The sequence below is a fragment of the Hoplias malabaricus genome, chromosome 8 (assembly GCF_029633855.1).
Source record: "Hoplias malabaricus isolate fHopMal1 chromosome 8, fHopMal1.hap1, whole genome shotgun sequence".
In the NCBI taxonomy this organism is placed as follows: Eukaryota; Metazoa; Chordata; class Actinopteri; order Characiformes; family Erythrinidae; genus Hoplias; species Hoplias malabaricus.
In genome coordinates, this window is record NC_089807.1 from 4,049,494 (window position 1) to 4,070,497 (window position 21,004).

Below are 21,004 nucleotides of genomic sequence, written 5' to 3' on the forward strand. Positions count from 1 at the left end.
AGGGAGAACACACCACACTCCTCACAGACAGTCGCCCGGAGGAAACCCACGCAGACACGGGGAGAACACACCACACTCCTCACAGAGAGTCACCCGGAGGAAACCCACGCAGACACGGGGAGAACACGCCACACTCCTCACAGAGAGTCACCCGGAGGAAACCCACGCAGACACAGGGAGAACACGCCACACTCCTCACAGAGTTACCCGGAGGAAACCCACGCAGACACAGGGAGAACACACCACACTCCTCACAGACAGTCACCCGGAGGAAACCCACGCAGACACAGGGAGAACACACCACACTCCTCACAGACAGTCACCCGGAGGAAACCCACGCAGACACAGGGAGAACAAACCACACTCCTCACAGACAGTCACCCGGAGGAAACCCACACAGACACAGGGAGAACACACCACACTCCTCACAGACAGTCACCCGGAGGAAACCCACGCAGACACAGGGAGAACAAACCACACTCCTCACAGACAGTCACCCGGAGGAAACCCACGCAGACACAGGGAGAACACACCACACTCCTCACAGACAGTCACCCGGAGGAAACCCACACAGACACAGGGAGAACACACCACACTCCTCACAGACAGTCGCCCGGAGGAAACCCACGCAGACACAGGGAGAACACACCACACTCTGTGGGGCGTATGACATCAACGCAATTTTTAAATCTACAAATCTAATAGAATAAGGTATAACTTTGTTCCCTAATTAAAGATACTGAATATGTTCCCTTGTGATTACCACCACAATAAGTTTTTTTTCTGAGAGTGTAATGGCTCAGGAGACGTAATGGTGGTTCTCCTTAAGTTCCTTAGGAGATAAAAAAGAAGAGACAGAGCAGAGAATAAGGTTTAGTGCATCTGGCAAATCTGAGCAGGGTTTTTGACTTTACTGTCTGAAACGTTGACTTTACGCTGACTTTACGTTTTTGATCTCTGCTTAAGCTCCAGAGGAGACGCGTGAGATCACTGAGGTCTTTATCTCAGGAGGCACATTTGAGCAGCAGGAGACTTTGTTTTTCCATCTGATCTCATTGTTGTTTAGGAGAAAGTACTGAGATATTAAGGAGATCTCCCTTTTGATTCCTCTCTCCACTGGGTTTGTCTTTTATTACATAAAAGATGGAGATTTACTATTTCAACAAGTCAGAGGCTGATTTGGCAGGATTGTCCTGTCTTTTTGAACGCTTTGCTCTGAAAATGTAACCCCCCCCCCACACACACACACACACACGCAGAGTGCTGCTCTTACTCTCTGGTGTGTTACAGTGCGGTCACTCTCCCTGGTAACAGTCTGTAATTGTCTCCTTGAGTTTGGAGAGGCTGGGTGATTGGTCTGTATTTTTATAACTAATTGCTGGAAGTGAATTGGGCGATGAGTGCTGCTTTTTTTTTTTTTAGTGGAGGATGAGGGAGAGAGGGAGGAAAATGGGGATGACACATTTTTATGAGAAACACAGTGTTAACTTCTTTTTAAGTTAGAAATGAGGACAGTGTGGAAGAGTTTGTTCTATTTCTCAGAGAGTGCGTCCATGTAAGGAAGAGGCTTCAGGGTGTGGGTGATTGATATTCAGGGATTTTTTTTTTCTAGAGCTCTTTGGATAACAGTCAACCTCTTCACCCTCTATTTTGGAGAAAGAACGCTTTGACCAGCGTTTAATGAAGCAGCACTCTAAAATATGTCTTATGAAATGCATTAATTCATTCATTATCTGTAACCCTTATCCAGTTCAGGGTCACGGTGGGTCCAGAGCCTACCTGGAATCATTGGGCGCAAGGCAGGAATACACCCTGGAGGGGGCGCCAGTCCTTCACAGGGCGACACACACACACACATTCACTCACACACTCACACCTACGGACACTTTTGAGTCGCCAATCCACCTACCAACGTGTGTTTTTGGACTGTGGGAAGTCCCACGCAGACACAGGGAGAACACACCACACTCCTCACAGACAGTCACCCGGAGGAAACCCACGCAGACACAGGGAGAACACACCACACTCCTCACAGACAGTCACCCGGAGGAAACCCACGCAGACACAGGGAGAACACACCACAATCCTCACAGACAGTCACCCGGAGGAAACCCACGCAGACACAGGGAGAACACACCACACTCCTCACAGACAGTCACCCGGAGGAAACCCATGCAGACACAGGGAGAACACACCACACTCCTCACAGACAGTCACCCGGAGGAAACCCACGCAGACACAGGGAGAACACACCACAATCCTCACAGACAGTCACCCGGAGGAAACCCACGCAGACACAGGGAGAACACACCACAATCCTCACAGACAGTCACCCGGAGGAAACCCACGCAGACACAGGGGGAAAACACCACACTCCTCACAGACAGTCACCCGGACGAAACCCACGCAGACACAGGGACAACACACCACACTCCTCACAGACAGTCACCCGGATGAAACCTACGCAGACACAGGGACAACACACCACACTCCTTACAGACAGTCACCCGAAGGAAACCCACGCAGACACAGGGAGAACACACCACACTCCTTACAGACAGTCACCCGGAGGAAACCCACGCAGACACAGGGAGAACACACCACACTCCTCACAGACAGTCACCCGGAGGAAACCACGCAGACACAGGGAGAACACACCACACTCCTCACAGACAGTCACCCGGAGGAAACCCACGCAGACACAGGGAGAACACACCACACTCCTCACAGACAGTCACCCGGAGGAAACCCACGCAGACACAGGGAGAACACACCACACTCCTCACAGACAGTCATCCGGAGGAAACCCATGCAGACACAGGGAGAACACACCACACTCAGTTTCAGTATAATTTACTCTTGTGCATTTATTATTATTAGAATGCATAAACATGATTATAACCAGAAGTAGACCTGCTCCTCTGAAACAAAGGGAAGTCGTCTGAGTTTGCTCACTCTTTGCTACAGTTACAGCTTCAACTCTCCTGTAAGGCTTTACACTAGATGTAGGTACATTTCTGTGAGGAGTTACTGGCAGCCACATAAACATTAGTAAGGGTGATTAGTTGTGACACTCTTTTCCCTACGGTATTGTGTTCCATCACCCCGGATCAAGTCTGTTGCAGCACAGCCCAATGCTGTAAGCTTTATACCCCTCTAACCCACGCTTGGAATGGTGACCTTATGCTCATGTGCAGATGCTACAGTTGGTCATTGCTATTCTATGCAGATTATACAAGCTCTGTAAAGTAGCTGAAGTCACTCATTAGAAGAAGTGTCCACAAACTCTTGGCCATGAAGTCTGAGTATAACTGAAGAACATGCATTTGTCAATGTCATTTCAGTGCATTCCTTTTATGAAATTAATTTTTAGGGTCTGTATATGGGTCCAGTACCTCACCCTCATAGGCTGGGGTATACATGTGGGTTTATCAATAATTAATGATTATGCTTATGAAATTAATACATAGGCTTCATTTCACTGAGAGTGTGAAAGTGCACGTGTGCAAAATCACTACTCAAAATGGTCCTGGAGGCCGTGCTGCAGTACTGGAATTAATGTGATTGGTTAAAACGGATTGGGCCGAGATTTTCCAATACCGGGTTATAAGCTCCACTAGACCCTCGTGGTTTTCTTGCTCTGGAGTCATGACACTGCACAATCACTCATTACAAGCAGTATTTCTAGTGTAACATTACATATTTTTAATATTTAGTTACTGAGAGTCGGGGTTAACCCTTTGGGGTCTAAGGACTTTTATTCTATTTTTTTAAAATTTGTCTTTAAAGCACTTGTATTATAATATACTGCCCACATCTTTTATATCAAAATGTTCAGAACGATCTCAGCTCTCTCGTTAAGAGAGGTCCATGTGACCTCGAGCATTTTATCAAGAGATAATCTGTCTCTAACCCTGAAAACTTAAATCCAATTTTAGATTTCTTGTGAAACATCCCTTTACTCGTGTGGATGAAGTGTTTTGGTGATTGAAATAGTTTTATCAGAGTCTTAAAAACAAGCGAATCCACCAGTTAGACGCGGCTAGAGCCAGAGGAGGCGTGTCTTAGGCTCATTCATAGGCTCGTAATTCGGGATGTACAGCATACAGTGGTGATAACGTGATCGAAAGAGCAGTTTCTGCACATTCACAGAGGGTTTGAACTGTATTTCTGCGCTGTGTTATCGCTAAGATATTAATAGAAACATCGTGAATGGTTTTAATTGATGCCCCGCCGTGTTCTTCGACCCCAGAGGGTTAATAGGCAAGAAAACAGATGTAATTTTTAATGCACATGCTTATCTCTTGGTCAGCCAGAAGACCATTTGGCTGTAACTCAATGACTCAGAGAAACGCAGACACGGAGTAACAGTCCTTTCTGCTAAAACAGTGAATGTGTGCTGTGTGTGAAGGAGTTTAAAGCTTTGCTGAAAAGTACAAAGCGAAACCTCTGATATGAAAGACGCCACTGGTGTTAATGTGTGTAATAACTGAATAATGGATCGAAGGTCATGAAAGGTCATTTTAGACTCAGTGATTATTTAATCTTCAACAGATTAAATAAAACATGCAGAGCGTTACAATAGCTTTGTTTGTTTCATTGAGTGTTTCATTGAATACCCTGTTGACCACACCCCACTTGCGACTATTAATAAGGTCACAGTGTCCTAGTGTGAAATATAAATGGATTTTATCCTATTACATATGTTTAATAATTGCTTTTTCTTTATTAAATGTATTCAATTGTTGATATTAAAAAAAAGTACATTTGTCACATCAGTAAAGGAAACACTGAAGGAGACAAGGCATGAGCCTGAGAGAGAGAGAGAGAGAGAGAGTGAGAGAGAGAGAGAGAGAGGATGAGACTGAGAAAGAAAGGGAGGGAGAGAGAGAGAGAGAGAGACGAGGAGGAGACTGAGAAAGAAAGAGAGGGAGAGAGAGGTGAGAGAGAGAGTTTGACAGAAAGAGGAATAGAAGAGAGAGAGAGAGAATGAATAAGAATGGGAATGGAAAAGTGTGAGTGGAAGAGTCAGAGAGAGAGAGAGCTTTCCTTGTTCGCCCTTCCTGGTCGGTTCCCCCTATTATTTCCTCTCTGGCTCCTGAACCGTCTGAGACTGTTCTTCCTGAGAGAGAGAGAGAGAGAGAGACGAGGAGGAGACTGAGAAAGAGAGAGAGAGAGAGAGAGACTCAATATGGAAGACTAGACTAAAGCAGGAAGGTGTTGAGACTGTGTTGTTATCAAGCCCTCGCAGGCCACTGTCTGTGTTCTTTTTTCGTTGCTATTCTCCTGGTCCTTGGCGCTTGTTTGACCTTGTGTTGCCCCCTGGGCTCTCAAAGGGAAACCATAAACACTTAGGAGTGATCGAAGCATTTCCTCGAAGGCCCCGTTGTTGTGGACGTGGCATAGAGTTGGCCAGTGTCCAGCCATACAAATATTCACAACAAGTGATAGGGAGGGGGTTAATAACAGCCTTAACACAGCTCCCTCCTGGGGGAATATGAACAGTCTCCATAACGCAGGGCTCATAACATGGAACAAAACAGAGAATGTCATAAACACACGCTAACATGTTTACAGCTGAGAACATGGTCGCCTTGTCCGGACCAAATACCTTAAAACGATGGTTTGGCAGAAAAATAAAGCGTTCAGTGAAGATTGCTTCCTTAGCTTTGAAGCTAATGTTGCTAGCAGGTAATCATAGCTTATGTTAACCTATTAGCATTGTGCAAAATGCATGTCTGTCTACACATGCTTTCCTCAAACCAACAGTGTCAGGTGTTTCAACACTTAGAATGTGAAAGTGTTTCACAGATGTTTATTTGGGTTTATTCCTGTTGCCTTTTAAAATTCTAACGGAGGTAGCCTTATGAACCATGACATACACTAAACGTTTACCTACAAGTCATGTTTTAATAGGTCATATTTTTTGGTTTAAAAAAGAGGGCAGGGGGCAGGTTGGCAGCACTAGCTTTGGGGGAGGAGAGGGGTGGTGGTGGTGGTGGTAAAAAGTTGACAAATACCTATGTTGTTGGACTTTTATAGACATATACTCTTCAACAAGAAAACTAACAACTGCTTTTGGCCAGATTCCTGTTATTTTCTGTTCGTACAAAACAACAACACTGAGTCACTCTGTTAAAATGACTTTCAAGTGACTTGTGTACACCAGAAAACTCAAGATCATGACAGAAACAAACAAGAATATATTTTATGGGTGATTTTTTTAAGATTACCAAAAGAAGGAAAGAACCACCAGATATTGTGTGTGTGTGTGTGTGTATATATAGGGTGACCAGATGTCCTCTTTTACCCGGACATGTCCTCTTTTTTAGACTTAAAAAATGTCCGGGCGGAATTTCACAAACGTCCGGGATTTTGTTTTTCTAGAGCTTACATAGAACTTCGAGAAGTTTCGTTCACAAACTAGTCCCGCCCTCCCCTACTCCGATTGGTTCGCTTGAGTGAGAAGGGGGCGTGGTGAAGTAGCCTAAAATCTTCTGATTGGACGGTCTGACTGTAGAGCTACCGTTATTGGTCGATAACCTTCTCTGTAAACATTTAATTGGTCAGTCTGCACGTCAGTAGTCCTTGTTTACCTCAGGCAAAGCTCATGTACCTACCCTCATCTCGAGCAGCTATGCCAAAACGTAAATGTAAGTTCTCGGATGAATTAAAAAAGAAATTCCAATGTTTTGTGTAGCAAATAAAGGCGTAAAGGACCTAAAAGCACACATAGGTTCAGCTAAGAATACAACAGCAGCGAGGGGCGAGAGCTCATCACCCCCCATATATATATATATATATATATTTGATTACGCCACTGTGATGTAAACACACAAAGGCGTGTGAGACAAAGTGTGGCACAAAAGTTAAAATGTTCAAGGGGTCGGAGATGAGAGCAGAAATGAGACGCACTTCGCTTTGCATGTCATCAAAGTGCACACTTTGAGGAAGGGTTCAGGGCTTAGGGCATGATTTGGGGAGGAGGGAAGCCTGCAGACGGCAAAAGCCTGGACATTTTGGTTACATTTAGAAATCCCAGCCTGACACATTTTAAAGTCCCAAAAAGAGAATCTCCAAATCTATAGCTGAAAATGATTGAATGATTTTAATGAAGCCATCAAAGATGTAATTTATCTGGCAGCAGATACAATTTTTAGTTTTAGAATCAGTACTGAATCTTTTGAATGCATAAATTTAACCCCTGACTGACCAGTTCTCTTTCTCTCACTCTCGCTTTGTGTGTGTGTGTGTGTGTGTGTGTGTGTGTCTGTGTTTTTCACAGAGAAGGATCTGCTGATCGAGCGCGACATGTGGCATGGGGAGATGAACCCCGGAGACGAGTGGCAGGTAATTTCACACAATGGAGTATTTGCCAGTTTCCAGTACAGTGTTCGTGTACAGTGTGATCGTCATTACTACGGCAACAAGTGTAACAAACAGTGCCGTCCTCGAGACGACTACTTCGGCCACTACGAGTGTGACCACCTCGGAAACCAGCAGTGTCTGGAGGGCTGGACCGGACAAGACTGCAAGAGAGGTGTGTATCTGAGCCTTTTTTTTTTTTAAATATATTGTCACTGTGTGAACAAAACATACACAATATGTACTTTGTTAGTGGAGGAAAAAGTTTTTAGTCTGTAACAGATGCCACAATCATATTGGAACACTTCTTTTTATCCATGCATCATGACATTTTGACACCATTCATATGCACCTCCTTGTGGAAGAGTCCCGTATGTATGTATGTGAGTGTGAGTGTGTGAGTGTGAGTGAGAGTGTGTGTGTGAGTGATTCTTTTTATGCAAAATTTTGGCCACCCTTATCAAATACCATGGTTACTGATGTTAACTTAGTAACTTATTTATAATAATTGGTTTCCATAATGCATACATAAACACACAGCACAAAAACAGAACATATGAAGAAGAAATTCAGAGAAGACACATTTTTAGGTGTGTTCTTGTAGATGATGTTTTACCTCATTTTACTAGAAAATTAACCCAAACCTTCGCACACAAAAGCAATGTCCATGACTCTTTTGACTACAGAGGATTCTTCTGAAATCAAGGGTGGGAATAAAAAGTCATGTAGTAATATAAACATTTGGATATGTCTGTATACAGTGGACATATTTAGATCTAATTCTAATAAACGAATATCTTGCTGTATATGAATTGTATATATTTAAGGATTTTTGTCTTGCAGCGATATGTAAACAAGGCTGCAGTGAGCAGTATGGAAGCTGCACCCTCCCTGGACAATGCACGTAAGTCTGAACCTTGTGTACAATCTTCTGGACCCGGTTCTGCTCAGTCATTAGCAAAAATTTGGGCGGCTCTGGTCAGATTAAAGTTATAGCACATTCAATATTCCATTTGGGTTCCGGCACTGTGTAAGCATGTAAATAAGAACGATGTACTACAGTTTGTAACAATAATATGTACATGTTTGAAAGACCAAGTGTGTGCTTGAGAGTGTTAATAACGTCCAGTGAGACACAAGTAAACAGTGAGCATAAGAAATGAGCAGCAATCTGCAAATATTGATGCTTGTTCTGGGGGATGTGTAAGTGCTGTATTCATATTACATATATAAATCTGTGTTAAATCAGATTAGGTTATGTTGTGAAGAAATCCAGCATTTGTGTGAAGTTGTGGCGTGTCTAAGAAATAATTCTTTCCACCCTGGTCTAATGCATACATAAACATAGCACAAAAAGTAAGGAAATTTGTGATTAGTTGATTATTTCTTTGTTGTAACAATGCTTCTTGGCAATAAATCTTTTACCATTGGAAAGCCTGTTCGTTGCCCTTTTAAATGGCGCCACATTTGTAAGGAGCATGCACTTGTGGGAGGAGCAGTAGAGCTGAGTATGTGAGTTGTGCCCATGAAAAATTTGCCAGATCCTCTCTGCCACAGCAACAGCTTATTCTGCCATTGACTCGCTTGGTGTGTGGTGGACTGGACGATTGAAGTTTGAAGAAACAAGACATATTGGCAATATATTAATTTAACAAACAGGAGCCTCAGTAGCGTGTGGAAGAACCACACAGAGCCACAACAGCCTCCTCCTCATGCTGGTCACCACCGTGGTCATACACTGCTGTGGAATGGCAACCCATTCTTCAACCAGCATTTTGCCACCGTGGTTGTGTTGGTCACTGTGGCACGAACAGCACGTCCAAGCTGATCTCACAAGTGTTCATTGGGGTTGAGGTCAGGGGCTGGCAGGCCGTTCCATCCTCTCCACTCCCACATTCTGGAGGTAGTCTCTGATAAACCCCGCTATGTGGGGTGCGAGCGGTGTCATCTTGAAGGATAGAGTTCGGTCCCAGACTGTGGAGATATGGGACCGCCACTGGTTGCAGAATTTCATCTCGATATCTCTGTGCATAGAGATTGCCTCCAATGATGACGAGCCTTGTTTTTCCAGAGAGGGAGATGCCGCCCCACACCATCACACAAAATAAGCTGTTTGGCATTGGCAGAGAGGATTCGGCAAATTATTCATGGGCACAACCCACATACTCAGCTCCCCTGCTCATCCCACAAATGCATGTTCCTTACAAATGTGGCACCATTTAAAAGAGACATTAACAGGCTTTCCAACAGTAAAAGATTTATTGCCAATTTATTGTATTGTTAAAACAAAGAAATAATCTACCAAACACAAATTTCCTTACTTTTTGTGCTATGTTTAGATATTTTATAGACCCCTTGAACTCACTTACACACAGTGGTTTATCCTTTACAGAGCTTAGAGGGAGCTAGTTACGACATGTTTGTTTGTAGATTTGTGGGGATGTCCATGTGCATGCTGGTGTGTGTGTGAGATGCCTTCTCTCAGATAAACATCTGCAAAAGAAGGATGGCTTTAGCAGAGTCTCTGAGCTCAAATCAAATAACCCTCACCCTGGCATGATTCATCTCCAGCTCATTCTTCCTCAGTTTTATGGCACTTTCATTTATCACCTGGTTTCTTTTCTCTTGGTGCTGTGAACAGGCCTACACTCACTTATGCATGCCTTTATTGTTTGCACAGTGAAGAAAAGCATTAAGCCTTGTCTCTGGTGAAGATCTCTGTAAATGTCGTCAAGTGTTTTGCTGTGGTCGCTTACACACAGATTCCTAAGAGGATAGGGCGGCTGAACATTCTTGGTAAATAAAATGGCGACTAGGCATTTGTTGCCTTGTCTCCAGTTGTATCACAAAGAAAAAATAAAAATTAAAACCAAGCAAATTCAAAATTTATGTTCAATTATATTTTAGCAATTAATTTGTTCATATTGACCTTTTGCTAACTTTTCCACTCATTGGATAAGGCTTCTGCAAAGACTTCGAGCTTCTGCTAGCTTCCCATTTCTTTGTATGTTATGCTATGTATCATAGCATAACTTAGCATAGCATTACTTAGTAATTCGGATGTCAGAGCTTGGAATGACGTCACACCAGAGCTGAGCATGTTCCAGTTAAACATTCAGAAACCCACTATGACCTTATTATTTTTAGCTTATTTATCTTGGTTAGCATTGTTAGCGATACAGTTGCTAGCAAATTTTGCAATATTTTACACATCCAAACACCATGGGAACACTGCCACACATAGCATTTGGACAGTGCTATATTTATGACTGATTTATTCATTCATTCATTATCTGTAACCAATTATCCAGTTCAGGGTCGCGGTGGGTCCGGAGCCTACCCGGAATCACTGGGGGCAAGGCCTGGAGGGGGTGCCAGTCCTTCACAGAGTGTCACACAATCGCATATTCACTCACATACTATCACCTATGGACACTTTTAAAGACATCACAGACCCAGTGACCTAGAGCGGGGCATGTCCCTGGAGCTGTGTGACTGCGCCACCTTGCCGCCCATGACTGAGTTAATAAGACACAAAAATAGAAGCGCTAATAAACAATATGATACTAATGACACTTATGCAGATAGCCATCTTGGATTCTACATTCAGGGTTGGTGAAGCTCCTCCAACTTCTACATTCTCATTTTATATTCTCACGCATGTGTACGCGTCTTTGAATTGCACCATGCACCCCTAGGGGGCCTGTCACCAAATTGGGGAGCCACTGTTATTATCACAACCATAAAAATATTCCATTCTTATTACCCTCTTCAGTGTATTATGGCACTGGGGCTTTGCGTGATTGAGTGTGTGTTTGTGCTGGGGTGAGCTTAGCGTGTTGCCTTTGTTGGTTGCTCTTGTCTGTCAGAGGAGGCAGTCAGTTAGTAATGTGTGTGTGTGAGAGACGATCGGGCTGTATGTTATGGAGAGTGTAGGGGCTTTAAATAGTTTTGAATGAAATGTGGAGACAGCTGGAACAAGGTTGCCACTGACACAGAAATAACACCATCACGCTAAACCAACTGATTAGCTAATCCTACACCCTCTCTCTCTCTCTCTCTTTCTGTGTGTGTGTGTGTGTGTGTGTGTGTGTGTGTGTGTGTGCATGTTAAAGAAGCAGAGAACATGTGGTGCAAATTAGAGGTTGTCATTATGATGATGATATTTTATTTTTATTGTGATCAGTAACATGCATGCTAAGATGTTGAAACACTTTTATGGGAGTTTGGTTTGACATTTGGACAGGAACATTAATGACGTCAGATAGCTATGATGGATGTTTAGTTCTGCATCACAACTCCAAGTTATTGGATGAACCTCCATCACCGCAGACGACACAGTTCCGTTGCTGCACAAAGCATCTAGCACAGCTCGGCATTGGGCATCGTGAAATTTGGTTCCAATATTTAATATAATTATTATTATCATTTGAAAAGTTTGAGAGTGCTTTGTATAGTGTGTGTTTGTGTGAGTGTGTGTGTGTATGTCTGTCTGCGTGTCTGCGTTCTCATTTTCCTCTGGGGTCTGGATAGCATGCGTGGTGTACATGACCTTTAACCCTGAGTGTGTGTGTGGAATGCTGTGCTGTCTCTGACTGTGGATGCGGAGTGATTGCTCAACCACAGATGATCAGCTCTCTCGTCTCACCTGTTTAAACCGCAGCCCACAGCGTTGGACAAAATGACAAAAATATTATATCACCGAGTTTCAAAGCATTAATGATATGCATAACAATATTTTTTGAGGTTTCATATTGAGGTTTCAAATGATCCCCCTTCAAACACACACATTAACCCATCAAGTTTCAGAAGTTTCCTGGAGGTGTTGTATGTGTGAAAACAAACACCTGCAGCATTTGTCCCGGACTTTATGCAGCCTTCATCATGCTAATGCCCTACTGAAGACTCTAAGTCAGCAAATGTGTGAACAGAGCCCCTAATGTTCCGGAGAATGGCATTGTATCACATTGTACAGGCGCCACCCCAGGCGTAAAGCGCACAGACGATTTCTCACAACAAGAACACGTCTGACTGTTCTCCCGCTGTGTGCTACATGTGTGAAAGGACCACTCTGGGACATCTCCAGACTTGTTAGTTTAGAGCTCCTCTGGAGTTTCTCCACAGTTCCTATGTGAAAAGGGCTCTACAGTGTGCTTTTCACAGACATAATGTGACAGTCCTGTTGGTTGCAGGTGTCATTACGGCTGGCAGGGTCCTCTCTGTGACGAGTGTCTGCCGTTTCCAGGATGTGTTCATGGAACGTGTAAGAAGAAATGGGAGTGCATCTGTGAGAAGAACTGGGGAGGACTGCTGTGTAATAAAGGTGATGAACATCTCACATTTATTGCCATGTACATCAAGAAAGACAACCGTACAGATGTATGCGTCAGATTGATTCCTCCCCCTCGTTCTGATGTTCTCAGACCTGAATTACTGTGGCAGCCACCGTCCCTGTGTGAACGGAGGAACGTGCTTGAACACGGAGCCCGACGAATATCGCTGCGTGTGCCCTCAGGGATACTCTGGGAAAAGCTGTGAGATAGGTGAGAACTCCATAACCTCACCACAATTCACCAGATGGAGATCTGTGGGGAGTTGGATAGGGTAGAGTAACAGGGGATTGTTATTGATTTTAATACTCAAGAAAATATGCATTTATTTTTTGGACAAAATAAAACCCACAGTATATTTTCTAATTTAAAAATAATGAACAGTAATAAAAACACTTTATGGGACTTGAGGGATTAATAGGGAGCTTGTTAGACCTTTTCTTTTCAGTAACAAAATGGTTGCATGTCAGTAAAGCTGAATTAACTTGAATTAATGGATTTAGAAGAGGAGTCTACACATTTTGGACGCCTTTTCTCCAATGACATTCATGTATTTAAACCGTTCTGGGCTCCAGAACTTGCCCAAGTAGTCTCCTTATCTTAAGTAGATCACAAGTTCAAGTCCAAGTGATGTCACACCAATCTATGACGTGGAGTCTTCTCCTCCAAGCGCGGTGAGCTGTTAAGTAGCAGCAGTTAAAACGTTCCAGTGAGGCTTAGTACATGGTAGAGTTGTGCTTTAGGCAGAGATGTGAGGAACTGCACTGGACTTGATTAAAAAAATCATGATGAAATTTGAGATATGAATCATTGTTATTTATTTATTTATTTATTTATAATTTGTTTACTTTTATTTAACCAGGAAAATCAATAAGAAAAGCTTCTTGTTTTTGTGTGTGTGTGTGTGTGTGTGTGTGTGTGCGCGCGCAGCGGAGCACGCGTGCATGTCAAATCCATGTGCCAACGGTGGGACGTGTCATGAAGTGGCTTCAAGGTTTGAGTGTCACTGCCCCCCAGGGTGGGCGGGGCCTACTTGTGCTAAAGGTTTGTTAACTCAGAATTTGATTATAGCAGATATTCAAAGGTCTTTACATTTTTGACAACAAATGTGTCATTTTCTTTGCCAGTGAGATGTAGGCTGCTGTGTGTGTCTGTGTGTCCTATGTGTCTGTGACTATTTTCAAATGTGTGTTTTTTTTGTTGTTGTTTTTTTTCCAGATAAAGATGAATGTGCGTCCAGTCCCTGTGCACACGGAGGCACTTGCGTTGATTTGGACAATGGCTTTGACTGTGTGTGTCCCTCGCAGTGGACGGGGAAAACCTGTCAGATAGGTACAACACACACACACACACACACACACACACACACACACACACAGAGAGAGAGTGAGTGTGTGTGTGTCTGTAATTCTCAAATAGATGATCATTTAAATGGGAATTGCACCCATTTCCAAAGTTTCAACATAATTAAAGGGTTAAGGGTTACAAAGTGATGGAGAGTATTTTTTGTGTGAAACACAAAATCACTCTCAAACCCTGAATTAATGAATGCTGCTTGTTTTTGCATGGACTGTAGGAGTGTGTACTGAAGTGTGTGCATACTAACAGAGTGTGTTGTAAGGTGTGCAGACTGTAGGATGGTGTCCTGTAAGGAAAAGCAGCAGAGTGTGACTAAATAGGGTCAACTCCTCTCAGATATCAGCCTCTCTCTGAGTGTGCAGATTGCATGTTTAATTTAATGAGGTGTGTAACCGAATGTTGTGTTTAAAGCTTACACCCACCCATTACAGTGTGTGTGTGTGTGTGTGTTGCCATCAACATACGTTCATCAAAGGTGATCAGTACATGGTTAGTCACGTACACTATAGAGATGTGCTTTACTGATTATTTTCAATTTAAAAACTATTCTGGAATGTAACAGTTCAAAGAAATTAACATTGTACTCCGCTCCACTTCAGCCACTCAGTCACTTATGCAATACTTAAACACTTTATTGTGTTTATTTTCATTGTCAGATTAATGAGAGCATCTGTGGTCCTTGGCCACTGCCCACACAATACGTTCTTCATGTTTATTCTCATGTATATATTGTATGTACTTATTTCATACTTTATTTAGACCACAGAAAGAGAAGAACAGACTCACACTTTGGTTCCTGTGCTGAGAGATGCTGGATTTTTAATGTAAAGTTCAACCGATCACCATTTTTTTACACATCTGAGGTGATCATGCTCACATTTGTGTGTTTTCTACCGGACGACTAAGGTGCAGACTGTACGTCTGTTACAGAACACTGTACATTATCAGTAACTCAATCCTGGCCATTTGAGTAAAGCTAAATATATCTCAGACCCTGGCAACTGCCAGTCGAGGGGCCAGATTTACCCTCGCGGGGGGCTATGTTTGGTTGAGTGAGAGAGACAAGAAACTGAGAGAGCGAGAGTTGGTATTTTACTCCAGCATTCATGTTTAGTTCAGTAACTGACCGCCTGTTGGATTGTAAACGGGCTGCAGAGGTGAAATCGTGCTGTCCGTTTGCTGCTCCAATATCACATACTAGACCCTAGACCATTACATTTAGAGAGAGAGGGCTGTTTTCCACATACAATCAACCCATTTATCAGACCCTGAGAGTAAACTCTAGACCGTCACTGGTCAAAAAGAGTGGAGAGAGGCTTCCTTGATCTCAAATACTTCTTTCAGTACTTCCCTCACAAACCATTTACTAGCTCCACAGTTAGCTACAAACGCAACCCTCTGGGGTCTAAGGGTGTTGTCTTAGTTTTGGCTTATCTTCTTAAATTGGGCTTTTAATGCATTTGATCCTCAGCTACTTCAAATCAAAGTGTTCAGAACAGTCTCAGCTCTCTCTGTAACGAGCCTAGTTTGACCCACAGCCTGTGATCAGAGATCATTCAGCCTTAAAGCTGAAAAATTAAAGATCTGCTTTAAAATTTCAAGATATAATTAGTGAAGACATCTCTTTTACACACGAGTGTCACTTTGAATAAAATATTGACAGACAGTGTGTGACCGCGCTCCTGTGCTGTGTTCTCACAAAGAAAATTAATAAAACATAGATAAACATTGAGTCCCTTACTGTGAAACAGCTGTAAAAAGATAGCAGGAGATCAACTCTTATCTCAGAAGATTTTAAACAACTGCTAAAATTAACAACAGCATGAAATGCAATAAATATATCTTTATAACTGCTGACATGATCTGAACTCACACACTCATACCTACGGACACTTTGGAGTCACCAATCCACCTACCAACGTGTGTTTTTGGGAGGAAACCGGAGCACCCGGAGGAAACCCACGCAGACACAGGGAGAACACAGCACACTCCTCACAGACAGTCACCCGGAGGAATCCCACGCAGACACAGGTAGAACACAGCACACTCCTCACAAACAGTCACCCGGAGGAAACCCACGCAGACACAGGGAGAACACACCACACTCCTCACAAACAGTCACCCGGAGGAAACCCACGCAGACACAGGGAGAACACACCACACTCCTCACAGACAGTCACCCGGAGGAATCCCACGCAGACACAGGGAGAACACACCACACTCCTCACAGACAGTCACCCGGAGGAATCCCACGCAGACACAGGGAGAACACACCACACTCCTCACAGACAGTCACCCGGAGGAAACCCACGCAGACACAGGGAGAACACACCACACTCCTTACAGACAGTATCCCGAGGAAACCCACGCAGACACAGGGAGAACACACCACACTCCTCACAGACAGTCACCCGGAGGAAACCCACGCAGACACAGGGAGAACACACCACACTCCTCACAGACAGTCACCCGGAGGAAACCCACGCAGACACAGGGAGAACACACCACACTCCTCACAGACAGTCACCCGGAGGAAACCCACGCAGACACAGGGAGAACACACCACACTCCTCACAGACAGTCACCCGGAGGAATCCCACGCAGACACAGGGAGAACACACCACACTCCTCACAGACAGTCACCCGGAGGAAACCCACGCAGACACAGGGAGAACACACCACACTCCTCACAGACAGTCACCCGGAGGAATCCCACGCAGACACAGGGAGAACACACCACACTCCTCACAGACAGTCACCCGGAGGAATCCCACGCAGACACAGGGAGAACACACCACACTCCTCACAGACAGTCACCCGGAGGAATCCCACGCAGACACAGGGAGAACACACCACTCTCCTCACAGACAGTCACCCGGAGGAAACCCACGCAGACACAGGGAGAACACACCACACTCCTTACAGACAGTATCCCGAGGAAACCCACGCAGACACAGGGAGAACACACCACACTCCTCACAGACAGTCACCCGGAGGAAACCCACGCAGACACAGGGAGAACACACCACACTCCTCACAGACAGTCACCCGGAGGAAACCCACGCAGACACAGGGAGAACACACCACACTCCTCACAGACAGTCACCCGGAGGAAACCCACGCAGACACAGGGAGAACACACCACACTCCTCACAGACAGTCACCCGGAGGAATCCCACGCAGACACAGGTAGAACACAGCACACTCCTCACAAACAGTCACCCGGAGGAAACCCACGCAGACACAGGGAGAACACACCACACTCCTCACAAACAGTCACCCGGAGGAAACCCACGCAGACACAGGGAGAACACACCACACTCCTCACAGACAGTCACCCGGAGGAATCCCACGCAGACACAGGGAGAACACACCACACTCCTCACAGACAGTCACCCGGAGGAATCCCACGCAGACACAGGGAGAACACACCACACTCCTCACAGACAGTCACCCGGAGGAAACCCACGCAGACACAGGGAGAACACACCACACTCCTTACAGACAGTATCCCGAGGAAACCCACGCAGACACAGGGAGAACACACCACACTCCTCACAGACAGTCACCCGGAGGAAACCCACGCAGACACAGGGAGAACACACCACACTCCTCACAGACAGTCACCCGGAGGAAACCCACGCAGACACAGGGAGAACACACCACACTCCTCACAGACAGTCACCCGGAGGAAACCCACGCAGACACAGGGAGAACACACCACACTCCTCACAGACAGTCACCCGGAGGAATCCCACGCAGACACAGGGAGAACACACCACACTCCTCACAGACAGTCACCCGGAGGAAACCCACGCAGACACAGGGAGAACACACCACACTCCTCACAGACAGTCACCCGGAGGAATCCCACGCAGACACAGGGAGAACACACCACACTCCTCACAGACAGTCACCCGGAGGAATCCCACGCAGACACAGGGAGAACACACCACACTCCTCACAGACAGTCACCCGGAGGAATCCCACGCAGACACAGGGAGAACACACCACTCTCCTCACAGACAGTCACCCGGAGGAAACCCACGCAGACACAGGGAGAACACACCACACTCCTTACAGACAGTATCCCGAGGAAACCCACGCAGACACAGGGAGAACACACCACACTCCTCACAGACAGTCACCCGGAGGAAACCCACGCAGACACAGGGAGAACACACCACACTCCTCACAGACAGTCACCCGGAGGAAACCCACGCAGACACAGGGAGAACACACCACACTCCTCACAGACAGTCACCCGGAGGAAACCCACGCAGACACAGGGAGAACACACCACACTCCTCACAGACAGTCACCCGGAGGAATCCCACGCAGACACAGGGAGAACACACCACACTCCTCACAGACAGTCACCCGGAGGAAACCCACGCAGACACAGGGAGAACACACCACACTCCTCACAGACAGTCACCCGGAGGAATCCCACGCAGACACAGGGAGAACACACCACACTCCTCACAGACAGTCACCCGGAGGAATCCCACGCAGACACAGGGAGAACACACCACACTCCTCACAGACAGTCACCCGGAGGAAACCCACGCAGACACAGGGAGAACACACCACACTCCTCACAAACAGTCACCCGGAGGAAACCCACGCAGACACAGGGACAACACACCACACTCCTCACAGACAGTCACCCGGAGGAAACCCACGCAGACACAGGGAGAACACACCACACTCCTCACAGACAGTCACCCGGAGGAAACCCACGCAGACACAGGGAGAACACACCACACTCCTCACAGACAGTCACCCGGAGGAAACCCACGCAGACACAGGGAGAACACACCACACTCCTCACAGACAGTCACCCGGAGGAATCCCACGCAGACACAGGGAGAACACACCACACTCCTCACAGACAGTCACCCGGAGGAATCCCACGCAGACACAGGGAGAACACACCACACTCCTCACAGACAGTCACCCGGAGGAATCCCACGCAGACACAGGGAGAACACACCACACTCCTCACAGACAGTCACCCTAATCGAACCCACAACCTCCAGGTCCCTGGAGCTGTGTGACTGTGACACTCCCTGCTGCGCCACCGTGCCGCCCTGGACACTTAATCAAAAGATATCACACTCTCCTGCAGTCTCATATACACACAAACCTGTGGGCACGACTGTGGTCAATCCAGGTTAATATTCAAAATTATAATCAAGTTTTCAAACATTAAACAAACTGAGGAAGTTAGTTTCAGAGCAATGAAAAGTAACGAGATGAGGCTCCAGTGACATCACGTATCAGTTTGACATCTACCATTCTCAGACATGCATCATCAGGAATGATTTGTGTATTTCTCCAAGTGCAACATGGGAAATGTAGTCATTACTCGATATACGTTTACTGTAATTTAATGTTTATTTAATGGGTGGTGGGGCTTTATAGCTCTATTCTCTCTTCCTCACTCTCTCCATCTGTCTCTTTCTATTACTCTCTCTCTCTCACACTCCCCGTTCCTGTCTCTTTCACAGATGTTAATGAATGCGTGAAGAGGCCTTGTCTAAACTCTTTCTCTTGTAAAAATCTGATTGGTGGATATCACTGTTCCTGTTTCCCAAGCTGGACTGGACAGAACTGTGACATCAGTCAGTAACAGCCAATCACAGCCTCTGTCCTTTCTCAACGCACACTGTGCACTGAGTTGCCATTTAAGTGTTCTTACCTTGCTTTGGACCTATGCTTATTAGGCATTTTGTCAGAAATACAGTATGTGTCCAAATCTTTGATGAAGGGTCCGCCGCCCAAACATATCAGTGGTCCTGGGGTGGTCCTTTCCGTAAACTGGCAACTCTGTAGCTCAGTAATGGACCATCAGCTTCCTTTAGTTTCAGATGTAATCAGTACTGCGGCCTGCTTCTCTTCTATCCTGATCTTTCAGCTTCGAGCCTCAGTCCATTGTGAAGATTTCAGATTTGGCGGAATTCATGATTTTCAAAATTTCAGAATAAATTTGGTGCTTAGATCTGAAGCCATTCCAAGTGGTTTGTTGTGAAAAACTTGATTGTAGATTTATTTACAACGATGGTGATAAGATAAATGTTGGGCAGTCTTTTCATAATAACCCTTTTATGTAGCATTTTGTGAGGTTTAAGAAGTTAGACGTCTGGTTCCAGTCGCCACCACCATTTCACACCAAACCACTCTCTGTGACTTCCTTTAGGTCTTCAACATCTGACTTAAGAACATTAAGTAAAGTCAGAGTCAGTCCCCCTTAAAATGTACTGAAGAAACCAGACATAAAGTGTAGATCTAAAGGAGTCATACTCAACATACTCTTAAAAGAAAGGTTGTGGATCTTTAGTAGATACCTGTTCTGCAGGTTATTTTCCCTGGAGACCTCAGCTCTCTGGAACATCTCTGTATTCTCTGCTGCGTCAGTAATCTATCCAACCCAGTTTTGATTGAATAAGCATGTATTGACACTGAAAGGAGAGATTAGTGGCATTGTTTACTTCAGTTCTCCTTCTTTGCATGTTCCTGTGTGTTCTCATACTAACATAGCTGATCCAAGCAGTCACCTCACCTCATCAGATTTCTTTGCACTGGCTTTAAACTCATTAAAAAAAGTGATACAGTGAGAATCGCTCTGTGATTTTATAATAAATACAGTTGACCGTATTGAAAGGTCCATATTCCACATTTCCCTAAGGAATATTTACGTGATTTAAGCTTCATAAATAATCACAATTTATATTTACAGTACATGAGCATTTTCCGAACCCCCTGTCAGACCTATCGGGAAATAGGCGTGGCACGGAACAGTTCCCGTGCCGTTCTCATGTTTTGACGTTGCAGGTTGTTGCGTTCACACATACAGCTCCTCCGGGGAAACTCCGGAACATTTCTGGATCACCGTGCATTGTGTGAAAGGGGACACTTATAACTGTAGCAGATTATTATGACATCAC

At 45.1% G+C, this 21,004-nt stretch overlaps 1 protein-coding gene across 1 annotated transcript in view; it reads left to right on the forward strand.

The window, feature by feature from the left end:
* The window catches only part of jag2a (jagged canonical Notch ligand 2a), a 58,456-nt gene that overhangs the window by 20,617 nt on the left and 16,835 nt on the right, over positions 1–21,004 (forward strand). The window contains exons 4-9 of the mRNA XM_066679289.1: positions 7,286–7,540; positions 8,209–8,269; positions 12,558–12,688; positions 12,789–12,908; positions 13,626–13,739; positions 13,914–14,027. Coding sequence (XP_066535386.1) covers positions 7,286–7,540; positions 8,209–8,269; positions 12,558–12,688; positions 12,789–12,908; positions 13,626–13,739; positions 13,914–14,027 — 795 coding nt within the window. The remainder of the gene's footprint in view (positions 1–7,285; positions 7,541–8,208; positions 8,270–12,557; positions 12,689–12,788; positions 12,909–13,625; positions 13,740–13,913; positions 14,028–21,004) is intronic.